The following is a 13406-nucleotide window of genomic DNA, read 5'->3' as shown; positions in this document are numbered from 1 at the left end:
GTTGGACAGACTCAGGTTGTATCTACTGGAAGAGTGAGACGGGACATAATTGACAGAAATAAGTCCTGAGAAGCCCTGATGGGAGGAAGTGAAGAGGATTGGTGCTCTTAGGCGACATTCCACTTAGAGTTGAGGTAAAAAAAAATCTCTGAAGTTTGTGAGTCTTCGGAGCTCTCTTCCTCAAATGACAGATATAGATCGTTTCTTGATAAGCCAGTATAGGGAAGGTTACTGTGAGGTTACAGAACTGTGGATTTGAGGTCACAATCAGTTCAGCCATGAACTTAATAAACGACAGAGTGAGATGTTTCAGGTCGGGACCCTCTCTTGAAATCAGCATGGGAAGAGGAGGTATCAAATATTAAATGAAGGTGAGGGTGGAGGGCTGGGGAGAGGCCAAGCGATATAAAATACTGAACAAATGAAGATGGGAAAATGGAGAGTCAGGTAGGGGGAATCACAACTGGAGGGGGTGTGGTTTTGAGAGGAAAGAGAGTACGGGAGTAGGTAAAACAACAGATGGAATGTGGATGGATTGGGGGTTACCCGAATTCAACGTTCATATCATTAGGATATGGCTACATTTAGCCTCAGTCCTCTCACTCCATGCCTCTACCAGTCTAGAAGTGAGAGGTGGTTTCCACTGATGGTATTAATAGAGATAGTTTACTATATTTCTTTGTCTTGCACTTTGTTTAACAATGCTTAACCCTTCTCCTAACAGCACACTAGGTTGGAATAGTAATGATTTTTCTTGTACTTGCAGCCAATATGAAAACTGAAGGGTTTGGTCTGGAGTCTTGTCGCAGTATGGTTGCCCTAATGGATGTATCCTTCCCTGTACTTTATTAGTTGTTTTCGTGGTTTCGACCAGTTTCACTGACTTTAATCCATTGGGAAGAGCCTTGAGGTTGGCTCAGAGAGCACTGCATGATCCTGATTAAACAATCCAGGAGTATGCTTCACGGATACAAAGCTTTGTGGTGATAATTGGCCAGTAGGAACAATGCAGTTAGACTTGTTTGTTTCCAGGAGAAAAGGTCAGCTGATCACATCATTCATTGAATATGCATAATTTTCAACACTTGACTCTCATCATTCCCTGTTCGATGGTTCTAATTTTCCAATTTTCCCTGGGTTTTTTTTCCTGTATCTTGCCACCACATACAGCGATCAGCCCCCAGTACTTTACCATGTGGCTTTTATTCATTTGTGAACCCAGACAATTTGGTTAACAGTGAGGTAGATTTTGAGTGATCTCATTACATGTGGCTGTCAATTCTTTTTTTTCTCAAAGCTGATTCAAATTATTTTTCAGGCCACTGGAAGACTACTCAGGGAAAAGATGTGCTCATTTTCATACTCCTCACCTCAGGATACAGAAACTATTGATAGAACAGGAGAAAAAATCCAACATTATTCTTATCTGTCTATTATGTAATAGTTTATTATGTAATAACAATGTCACAGATATACCAACATTTTTATTTCTTCAGCCAAACTGGTACATAAGACAGCATACATTAAATCACCACAATATACCAGGACAGTAAAAGAGATAATAAATATAAAAGGATAGATGGATCAAATGTTCATAGTTGCAGTTAGTGCAAGAAAAAAATGGGTGATGCTTCAATAGTGAAAACAGATCTTTTAGTGGTCCTAGACTATGGTTAGGGTTAGGATAGTACAGGGAAAGTTCGAGAGCCTGATGGCTGTTGGGGGGCAACAAAATTTTTTCTTGAACTTGGAGACACTGGACTTCAGGGCTTCTGTGCCTTTTGCCTTAAGGTAGCAGTCAGAAGAGGTTATGACAGATTGATGAGGGTCCTTTATGATGTGGGCTACCTTTTTAGAACCATAGAGCATTACAGCACAGAAAACAGGCCTTTTGTGCCAAACTATTATTCTGCCGAATCTCACTGACCTGGACCCAGTCCATAGCCCTCCATATCCCTCCCATATATGTACCTGTCCAATTTTTTTCTTAAATGTTAAAATTGAGCCCATATTCATCATTTCAGTTGACAGCTCATTCCGCATCCCCACTATTCTCCATGTGAAGAAGTTCATCCTAATTCATCCTTAACCTATGAGCTCTGATTTGTATCTCACCTAACCTCAGTGGAAAAAAGCCTAGCTAAATCTATCCTGTCTGTATCTCTCATAATTTTTTATAACTCAAATCTCCCCTCAGTCTCTATGCACCAGGGAATAAAGACCTAACCAGTTTAATCTTTGCCTGTAACTCAGTTTCTGAAATTCCGGCAACATCCTAGTAAATCTTATCTGCATTTTTTCTATCTTATTGATATCTTTCCTGTAGTTAGGTGACCAAAACTGCACACAATACTCCAAATTTGGCCTCACCAATGTCTTATACAATTTTACCATAACATCCCAACTTTATACTCAATACTTTGATTTATGAAGGCCAATATGCCAAAAGCTCTCTTTACACCCCTATGATGTCCCTTTCAGGGAGTTACGTACAGTATCTGTATTCCCAGATACCTCTTATCCTCTGCACTCCTCAGTGCCCTACCATTTACCATGTACGTCCTACCTTGGTTTGTCTTTCCAAAATGCAATACCTTACACTTGTCTGCATTAAATTCCATCTGCCATTTTCCAGTCCATTTTTCCAGCTGGTCCAGATCCCTCTGCAAGCTTTGAAAGTCTTCCTCGCTGTCCACATCACCTCCAATCTTTGTGTCATTTGCAAACTTGCTCATCCAATTTACCACAATTATTATTTATATCATTGATATAAATGACATAAAGCAATGGTCCCAGCACTTATCCCTGAGGCACACCACTAGTCACACACCTCCAGTCTGAGAAGCAATCATCCACTACCACTCTCTGCCTTCTCCTGTATAGCCAATGCCGAATCTAGTTTACCACCTCACCATGAACCTTCTTGATTAACCTCCCACGTGGGACCTTATCAAAGGCCTAAAGGTCTATTTAGACAGCATCCATAGCCTTTCCTTCATCAAGATTCCTGATAACCTCCTCAAAAAACTCTAGAAGATTAGTGAAACATGACCTACCATGCACAAACCCATGTTGACTATCCCTAATCAGACCCTGGCTGTCCAAATCTCTTAGAACACTGATCAATAAAACTATCATCAGTTTCACCAGCATATAATTTCCTGGGTTACTTTTGGAGCCTTTTTTAAACAACAGAACAGCATGAGCTATCCTCCAATTCTGTGGCATCTTTCCTGTGGCTATTTAAATATTTTTGCCAGGGCCCCTGCAATTTCTACATTAGCCTCCCTCCGATTCTGAGGAGGGAGGCTACCTTGTCAGGCCCTTAAGATTTATTCACGCTCATTTGCTTTAAGACAGCAAGCACCTACTCCTCTTTAATCTGTATAGGTTCCATGACCTCACTGTTAGTTTTCACAATCAGAATCAGAATTTATTGTCCTGAACAAGTTATGAAAGTTGGTGTTTTGCGGCAGTAACATGCATATTATAACCATCTTACGACATTACTATAAAAGTACACACAAAAGGTGAGGCAGTGTCTTTAGTTCACTGATTATTCAGGAATCTGATGGCAGCGGGGAAGAAGCTGTCCTTATGCTGCTGAGTGCTCGTCTTTAGGCTCCTGTATCTTTTTCCTGGTGGTAGCAGAGTGAAGAGGGCGTGGGCTAGGAGGTGGGGGTCTTTGAAAATAGAGGCTGTTTTTTTAAGACTCTGCCTCATGTGAATGCCTTAATGGAGTGACGTCTGGTGCCTGTGATGTCACAGACCGAGTTAACAACCCTCTGGAGTTTATTCTTGTCCTGAGAGTTGGCGCCAGGCAGTGATGCAACCAGTCAGAATGCTCTCCGTGGAACACCAGTAGAAGTTTATGAGAGTCTTCGGCAACATACTAATCTCCTCAGACACCTCACAAATTATAGCCACTGGCGAGCTTTCTTTGTGATTGCATCAACATGGAGGCTCCAGGACAGATCCTCAGAGATATTGACACCCAGGAATTTGAAGTTCTTGACCCTCTCCACTTCTGAGCCCTTGATGAGGACTGGGTTCCCCTGACTTCCTCCTGAAGTCCACAATCATCTCTTTGGTTTTGCTGATGTCGAGCACCAAGTTGCTGTCATTACACCATTCAACGAGCTGATCTATCTCCCTCCTGTACACTTCCTCATTGCCATTTGTGATTCTGCCAACAACTGTGGTGTAATCGGCAAACGTGTAGATAGCATTGGAATTGTGCCTGGTCACAATTACTTCCTTACTTCCCTCGACTCTGTTCCAGTTTCCTGAGTAAACATTGATACTAGGCAGCACAGTGCTGTGCTAGTGGTTAGTGCAACGCTGTCATAGTGCCCAATGATTGGGATCAGTGTTTGAATCCCGCTTTGTCTATAAAGACATTCTCCCTGTGCCTGCAAGGGTTTTTCCCAGGAGCTCTGGTTTGCTCCCACCATTCAAAATGTACCAGGGTTGTAGGTTAATAAGGTGTAATTGGATGGCATGGGCTCCTGGGCTGAAATGGCCTGTTACTGTGCTGTATGTCTAAATTTAAAAGTTACATTTTAAATTAAATTTAAATAAACCTATTTAAGCTCTCCCACATCTCTTCTGGCTCCGTACATAGCTTCCCATTCTGAACAAGGGGCACAACATCTGGCTTCTCACCCTCCCTCCTGAGAACGCCACGAACTCGATCTGAGATATCTCGGACCCTGGCACCAGGGAAGCAACATATCATCTGTATTATCGATTTCTTCTACAGAACCTCTTAACAATATGGAATCCTCTATCCCTACAGCTCGCATCTTTTCCTCCCTTCCTTCTTAGCCACAGGACCAAGAGACCTAATCACTGTGGCTTGTACTCTCATAGGTCGTCCTCCCAACAGTGTCCAAATGGTATTTTTATTGTTCAGGGGAATGGCCACAATAGTGTCCTGCCCTACCTGCCTGTTCCCTTTCCCTCTCCTGACTTTCATCCAGCCACCTTCCTCTTCCTCCTAGGTGTGATAACATCCATGTAACACCTGTCTGTTATCCATTCAACCTCCTGATTGATCCAGAGTTCATCCAACTCCAGCTCCAAATCCTTAACTTGGTTTGGAAGGACTTGCTGCTGGATGCACTTCTCACAGATGAAGTCAGGCTTCCCTGACTATCCACATTCTGCAAGAGGAATATGCCTCTGCTTAGCCTATCATTCCCACTCTTTATGCAGTAGAGAAAAAAAATATAAATGAAATCTGCCCTTACCTGTGAATCCTGCTGAATCCTTTTTGTTCCTCGATAAGGTTGTCCTTACTTCAACTCCTACACCACCACGTCTCGCCAAAGCCTCAACTCCCCACTCTAACTCTGGCCCACTCACATGATGGCTGCTCTCATGATGGTCACTCCACTTCTACCACTAACCTATTTAAAGCAGCCGACTTTCACTCTCTCTCGCTCCAACTCCCGTTCGCATCAAAAAAAGCATCTCACATGGATGTCTTCAGTGGATGGGAGGTTGGTGCCCGTGACAGACTTGGCTAGATTTTTCCTCTCTGCAGACCTGTGTTCCTGGGCACTCAAATTACCAAACCAGACTGTGTTGCATTAGTCAGTGTACTTCCCACAGTACACTGAAGAAATTTGATAGACTGTTCGATGACATGCCAAATCTCCTCAAACTCAAAAGTACTGGTATTGGCAGGGGTTTTCTGATATGTGAATAGTCAAACCAGCACTTTGGCTTTAAATTTGATTATTTTTTTGACTTAGACGTAATTTAATTTGCTTCTAACATTTAGCTTAAAGTTGGGCTGAAACGACATGAAACATGGTATCTGGAAATGGTGAAATTCCATTGTTAGCTAGTTAAGTGCTGTACGTTGTTAGGAATGGGAAGAGCTGCCCAGAACTAGCTGATGGTTAAGTTGCTGCATTTTGATCTGGAGAGTAAAAAAAAGATTTTCCCCACCAACACAGCAGCAGGAGCATTTGAGTAAAGCTGTTCTCAGTCATGGCAATTACGAAATGGCCTGGTTGTCATAAATAGTCTGCTTCACTGAGGTATTTCAGAATATCACTTTTTTTTTAGATATACAGCTCGGTAACCAGGCCATTTTGGCTGACGAGTCTTTGCTGCCCAATTTACACCCAACTAACCTACAACTCAGGTAGGTTTCAAATGGTGAGAGGAAACCAGATCCCCCGGGGAAAGCTCACACAGACATGGGGAAAACATAGAAACTCCTTATACATAGTGCAGGACTCGAACCCCAGTCGGAGGCGGCCATTGGTCGAGCGAGCGTACAGGAGAGTGTGTAGGGGTTAATTGGTAAAAGGCCAATAAATAAGAGGGACAGCGAGCAGCCCAGCGAGTGAGTGGCCAGTGAAGGAGTGGGACTTCCAGGCTTTGGCTCATCAGGCTTCGGCGAAAGCAGGCGGAGAGAAAGCTAAGATAGTCTTTATTACTACTTCATTGGTAAGGCTGTGTGTTGTCAGGAGTGCCAGATGTGGGAGGTCCTGGAGTCTTCCAGACTCCCGGTTGTCCATATCTGCACTAGGTGTGTCGAGCTGCAGATTCTCAGGGACCGTGTTAGGGAACTAGAGCTGCAGCTCGATGACCTCAGGCTGGTTAGGGAAACAGAGGAAGTCATAGACAGGAGTTACAGCCAGGTGGTCACGCCAGGGCCACGGGAGGATGAAAGGTGGGTAACTGTTAGGAGAGGGACAAAAAAAAGTAAGGTGCCAGAGAGGAGCCCTGTGAATGTAACCCTCAGCAATAAGTACGCCTCTTTGAGCACTGTTGAGGGGGACATCAAGGTTGGGGGGAGCGACAGTGGCTGTGCCTCTGGCATGAGGTTGGCCCCTGTAGCTCAGAAAGGGAGGGAAAGGAAGAGGAGGGCAATTGTGGTAGGAGACTCCATAGTTAAGAGGACGGATAGGGAATTCTGCGGACGCAGCAAGGAGAACCGGATGGTGGTTTGCCTCCCTGGTGCCAGGGTCCAGGATGTTGCTGCTCGTGTCCCAGATATCCTAAAGTGGGAGGGACAGGAGCCAGAGGTCGTGGTACATGTATGTACCAATGACATAGGGAGAAATAGAGAAGAGGTCCTAAAAAGTGAGTACAGGCAGTTAGGTAGGGAGTTAAAAAGAAGGACCGCAAAGGGGGTAATCTCTGGATTACTCCCTGTGCCACATGACAGTGTGAATAGAAATAGAATGAGGTGGAGGATTAACACGTGGCAGAAGGGGTGGAGTAAGGGGCAGGGTTTTAAGTTTCTGGATAACTGGGACCTTTTTTGGGGGAGATGTGACCTGTACAGTAAGGACGGGTTACACTTAAATCCCAGGGGGACCAGAATCCTGGCAGAGGTATTTGCTAGGGCTACTCAGGATCCTTTAAACTAGAATGGTTGGGGGGAGGGAACAAAATAGTACAGAGCAGTAAGGAGAAGGTTAGAATGCAAACAAAGAAAGTTTGTAGTAAGTATTTGAATATGGATGGGCAGGTGATAGAGAAGGGAAATGCTCTGGAAGAAGATGAAGGGCAATTGGCAGGAAAAGTAAATAATGTTGTTATTAAAGATGAGGGAAAACAGGGATTAAAAATTGGGAAATCTCTGAAATTCATATATTTTAATGCCAGGAGTATTGTAAAAAAGGTGGATGAGCTGAAGGTGTGGATTGATACTTGGAAGTATGATGTGGTAGCGATTAGTGAGACATGGTTGCAGGAGGGATGTGATTGGCAACTGAATATCCCTGAGTTTCGTTGTTTTAGGTGTGATAGAGTCAGAGGGGCAAGAGGAGGTGGGGTTGCATTGCTTGTCAGGGAAAATATTACAGCGGTGCCTAGGAAGGATAGGTTAGAGGGCACATCCACGGAGGCTATTTGGGTGGAACTGAGGAGTAGGAAAGGAGAGGTTACACTTGTAGGGGTGTATTATAGACCACCCGGAGGGGACCGAGACCTAGAGGAGCAAATCTGTAGGGAGATAGTAGATATTTGTGATAAGCACAGGGTTGTAATTATGGGAGATTTTAATTTTCCACATATAGATCGGGAAACACATTCTGTGAAAGGACTGGATGGGTTAGAGTTTGTGAAATGTGTGCAAGATAGTTTTTTACAACAATATGTAGAGGTGCCGACCAGAGAAGGAGCAGTGTTAGATCTACTGTTAGCAAATGGGATGGGTCAAGTGATGGAGGTTAGTGTTGGCGAACACTTCGGGTCCAGTGATCATAATGCCATCAGCTTCAATGTCATTATGGAAAGAGAGAAGTCAGGGCCAAGGGTTGAGGTTTTTGATTGGGGAAAAGCTAGATTTGAGGAGATGCGAAAGGACTTGCAGGGTGTGCATTGGGACAATTTGTTTTATGGGCAGGATGTAGTAGAGAGATGGAAGTCTTTTAAAGATCAGATTTTGAGAGTGCAAAAGCTTTATGTTCCTGTTAGGTTAAAAGGAGGGGCAAAAGGTTTGAGAGAGCCGTGGTTTACAAGGAATATTGGAAACTTGGTTCGAAGAAAAAGGGAGGCGTACATTAGATATAAGAAGCATGGAGTTAAGGAGATGTTTGAAAGATACATTGAATGTAAGAGGAATCTTAAGAGAGGAATTAGGAAAGCTAAAAGAAGGTACAAGGAAACTATGGCAAGCAGGGTGAAAACTAATCCAAAAGAGTTCTACAAATATGTTAATGGTAAAAGGAAAGCTAGAGACAAAATTGGTCCCTTAGAAAATCAGAGCGGAAAACTGTGTGTGGAGCCTAGAGAAATGGGGGAGATATTGAACAGTTTCTTTTCTTCGGTATTCACTAAGGAGAAGGATATTGGGAGATGTGAGATAAAAAAAGCAAATTGGGTAAATATGGGGAATATAGAGATTACAAAAGGTGTAGTTTTAAGGCTTTTGAAGAATATAAAGGTGGATAAGTCTCCGGGACCAGACGGGATCTTCCCCAGGACATTGAGAGAAGTGAAGGAGGAAATAGCAGGGGCTCTGGCGGTAATTTTCCAAATGTCATTAGATATGGGGATAGTGCCGGAGGATTGGCGCATTGCGCATGTGGTTCCGTTATTTAAAAAGGGTTCAAGGAGGAAGCCTGGCAACTATCGGCCTGTAAGTTTGACGTCTGTGGTAGGTAAATTAATGGAGAAAATTCTTAGAGATAGTACTTATAAACATATGGATAAACAGGGTCTGATCAGGAGCACTCAACATGGATTTGTGGGAGGAAGGTCATGTTTGACCAATCTGATTGAATTTTTTGAAGAGGTGACTAGGAATGTGGATGAGGGTAGCGCAGTGGATGTTGTCTATATGGACTTCAGTAAGGTACCACATGGAAGGTTAGTTAGGAAGGTGCAGTCTTTAGGTATAAATTTTGAGATAGTCAAATGGATTGAACATTGGCTGAAAGGGAGAGGCCAGAGAGTGGTAGTGGATAATTGTCTGTCAGGTTGGAGGCCGGTGACCAGTGGTGTGCCTCAAGGATCTGTATTGGGCCCATTGTTGTTCGTTATATACATTAATGATCTAGATGATGGGGTGGTGAATTGGATTAGTAAATATGCAGACGATACTAAGATAGGTGGAATAGTGGATAATGAAGAAGGTTTTCAAGGATTGCAGAGGGATTTGGGCTGCTTAGAAAAGTGGGCTGAAAAATGGCAGATGGAATTTAATGCTGATAAGTGTGAGGTGCTTCATTTTGGTAAGAAGAATCAGAATAGGACATACGTGGTAAATGGGAGAGCATTGATGAATACAGAAGAGCAGAAAGATTTAGGAGTAACGGTACATCGTTCCCTGAAGGTAGAAACTCACGTGAATAGGGTGGTGAAGAAGGCTTTTAGTATGCTGGCCTTTATCAATCATTGCATGGAATATAGGAGTTGGGAGGTGATGTTGAGATTGTATAAGACGTTGGTGCGGCCTAATTTGGAGTTCTGTGTGCAGTTCTGGTCGCATAATTATAGGAAGGATATAAACAGAGTGGAGAGAGTGCAGAGAAGGTTTATCAGAATGTTACCTGGGTTTAAGCATCTAGAGTATAGGGAGAGATTGGACAGATTAGGTCTTTATTCTTTGGAGCGTAGAAGGTTGAGAGGGGATTTGATAGAAGTATTTAAGATTATGAAAGGGATAGACAGAGTGGATGTGGATAGACTATTTCCGTTAAGAGGAGGAAAGATTAAAACAAGAGGACATGAGTTAAGAATTAAGGGGCAGAGGTTTAGAGGTAACATGAGGGGGAACTTCTTTACTCAGAGAGTGGTAGCCGTGTGGAATGAGCTTCCGGGAGAAATAGTGGCGGCGGAGTCAATTGTATTATTTAAGAAAAGGTTGGACAGGTATATGGATGAGAAGAAGATGGAGGGTTATGGGCATTGTGCAGGGAGGTGGGACTAGAAAGGGGTGTTTGGTTCGGTGCAGACTAGAAGGGCCTAATGGCCTGTTTCCGTGCTGTAATTGTTATGTTATGTTATGTTAATTGCTGGTGCTGTAAAGGTGTTGTGCTAACCACTACACCAAATGTGCCTCCTCTTACCCAGTGTGATGTTAATCCGGACCCAACAAAGTGATGGAACTGTCCTCAGAAGTAGCATAGCAAACACCCTGTTTAAGGGCAATCAGTAACAGACATTAAATGCTGGACTTGCCAGTGATATGATATGCACATTCTGAATGAATAAAAATGCCCTGTGTCTCTCAATTCCTCCTGAGACACAATAAATGGCAAATGCTGGATTCTTGAGCAATGAAAAGCTGAAAGGACTCAGATAAGGCAGAATCCATGGAGAAAAACGGACTGTTTCTGATTGCCGGCTGTGCAACGAACTGAGATTCACTGGTGATGGGTTGTGCAGATGGCTGGCTCTGCCCCCATCTATAACCCAGGTTTCCCACCTAAACCCAGAGCCCGACTGAAGACCATTGTAAGGGCATACCCTTTGTTAAAAGCTAATAAAAGCATGGGTTCTCCCTCCAGTTGTGAGAGCTTTTATTCATACTACAATTTTATTAGCTTATTGACAAGAAGATGGAGGCACTGCTCAAGCCGAGTATCGATCCTCTGTCTCCAGATACTGCCGAGGAGTTTGCTTACTGGCTGGACTGCTTCCAGGCCTACCTGAACGTGACCAGGGACGTTTCCAGGTTAGGGATTAAAGGGTATGCAGTCATTCGGAACTGAGCAACCTATGAAGGCTCAATACCTGAAGTTGCAAAACGAGGTCCTAGCGAGCCATCGACTTGCTCTACTTTGGCAGCGGCCTGGAGAGACCATCAGTGACTATCTGCTTGACCTGTGGACTCTCGCCAAGAAGTGCTGGTATGAAACGGCTACTAGCTGTGTTTGTGAGGAAGAGCAGATCCAGGACACCCTAGTCGTGGGGGTCCGCTCAAGATAAGTGAGGCAGCAACTACTTGAGTCGGATAAGAAAGACTTGGCCAGCCATGTTGAACTGGCCAAGTCCCTTGAACAAGCCCAGCTCAAGACCAATGACCTCGAAGCCAACAACAATGCTCTCCCCCGCAAACCCTTCCCAGGATCAGCAGCCCCCGCTGCCCCTGCCCTAATGGCAGCTGCCTCCCATGCTAAAGAGCATTTCCGTGCCAGGGAGTGCTTCTTCTGTGGTAGAAGCCAACATCCTTGTTCTCGATGCCCAGCTAAGGACTCTGTCTGCTCCAGCTGGGCTAAGAGGGGACACTGGGAGAGGGTCTGCCATATGAAGGGAACGCCTGGGAAATCCACAGCCTGCACAGCTCCCAACTCCAGCCCCAAGCCATCTCCCTTCAGCCCCGAACTCACCAGAGCCTACCTGCTGAGCTACTCGCCAAAGGAGGGTGGCAGTGGGAAAACGGCATGAAAAGCCTCAGTGGCCATCTTGCCGCGATTCAAATTTAGTGCCATCATCATCAGAGGAGGAAGAGGGGCAGCCATATTGCCACACCACGAGGTTGACACCATCTTGCCTGCCAGCATATCATGAAGGAGGGGGGTTGCTTGAGTGAGGAGGTCTACAGAGTCTCCAGGGTCCTCACGTCGATGGTTCTGGACCAAGACAGACCACATCAACTCAGCAACGCTATAGTGACTGTCAAGGTAAATGGATACCCAACTAGATGCTTAATTGACACTGGCTCTACAAAAAGTTTTATAGACTTTCAGACTGTTTGGGAATACAAACTTAAACGGTATCCTTCCAATTACCATATATTTCTAGTGTCTCATTCACACTCTACTCATATTCAAGAACATTGTACTGTACATTTGTCTTTTGAAGGGGGGAGTTTTGTAAACTTTGGTTGTATGTGCTTAATGATTTGTGTGCTCCGGTACTGTTGGATCTTGACTTATTGTGTCACCTTAAAAGCATGACCTTGGGCTATTCAGCTCGAACAGAGGGCTATTAAAATTGGGACCCACATGCAGTCTCTCCACAATTAATATCAATGCCCCGCCCCTCTTCCCAAACCTGTCTCAGGATTGCAAGCCGACTGCTACGAAGCGCAGGCAGTATAATGGTGCTGATCGGGAGTTCATAAAATCAGAGACTCGATGCCTGCTCAATAAGGAAAATTATTGAACCTAGCACTAGCCCGTGGAGAGCACAAGTGGTGATAGTAAAGGGGGAAAATAAGTCCAGGCAAGTAATTGACTACAGCCAAACAATTGCACAGTATTAGGTCTATTTGACCATCAAGTCTGCCTATCACCAGCTGCCAATCCATTTCAAGGACCATCTCTATACTGCTTTTGAGGCAAAAGGCCTTCTCTTATCAATTCCAGAGGGTCCCTTTTGGTATTACCAATGGGGTTTCTGTCTTCCAGAGATAGATGGACAGGATGGTGGATGAGTATGGGTTGAAGGCTACTTTCCCTTACCTCAATAATGTTACCATCTGTGGCCATACCTTGGAGGATCATAATGCCAATCTTCAGAGCTTTCTCCACATGGCCAAAGCCCTGAACCTCACTTATAACTCCAGCAAGTGTGTGTACAGGACTAAACAACAGGCTATCCTGGGCTACGTGGTGGAGAATGGTAATATTGGCCCCGACCCTGATAGGATGTGCCCCCTGTTAGAGCTCCTTATTCCAAGGACCATGAAAGCTTTGAGAAGATGTCTAGGTTTTTCTCATATTACGTCCAGTGGGTCCCCCAATATGCCGATAAGGTTTACCCCCTTTTAAAGTCCACTACCTTTGTCCTCACGGCTGAACCCCATGACTGAAGCCACATTGCAAAAGCTACAATACACACGATGGATGAGAATGTACCTTTCCAAGTGGAAAGTGATGCTTTGGACGTGGATCTGGCCACTACCCTTAACCAGACAGGCAGGCCGGTGGCGTTTTTCTCCCGGATCCTGCAAGGCCATGAGCTTTGGAATCCCTCTGTGGAGAAAG

General features: G+C 44.4%; 1 protein-coding gene across 1 annotated transcript in view; it reads left to right on the top strand.

The window, feature by feature from the left end:
* The window catches only part of capn3a (calpain 3a, (p94)), a 198180-nt gene that overhangs the window by 172529 nt on the left and 12245 nt on the right, over positions 1-13406 (top strand). The window contains exon 18 of the mRNA XM_069917243.1: positions 767-828. Within this exon, the coding sequence (XP_069773344.1) occupies positions 767-828 (62 nt within the window). The remainder of the gene's footprint in view (positions 1-766; positions 829-13406) is intronic.

The sequence above is a fragment of the Narcine bancroftii genome, chromosome 2 (assembly GCF_036971445.1).
Source record: "Narcine bancroftii isolate sNarBan1 chromosome 2, sNarBan1.hap1, whole genome shotgun sequence".
Lineage (NCBI taxonomy): Eukaryota > Metazoa > Chordata > Chondrichthyes > Torpediniformes > Narcinidae > Narcine > Narcine bancroftii.
The sequence above is the reverse complement of the archived record's forward strand: the minus strand, read 5'-3'. Positions and strand labels throughout refer to the sequence as shown.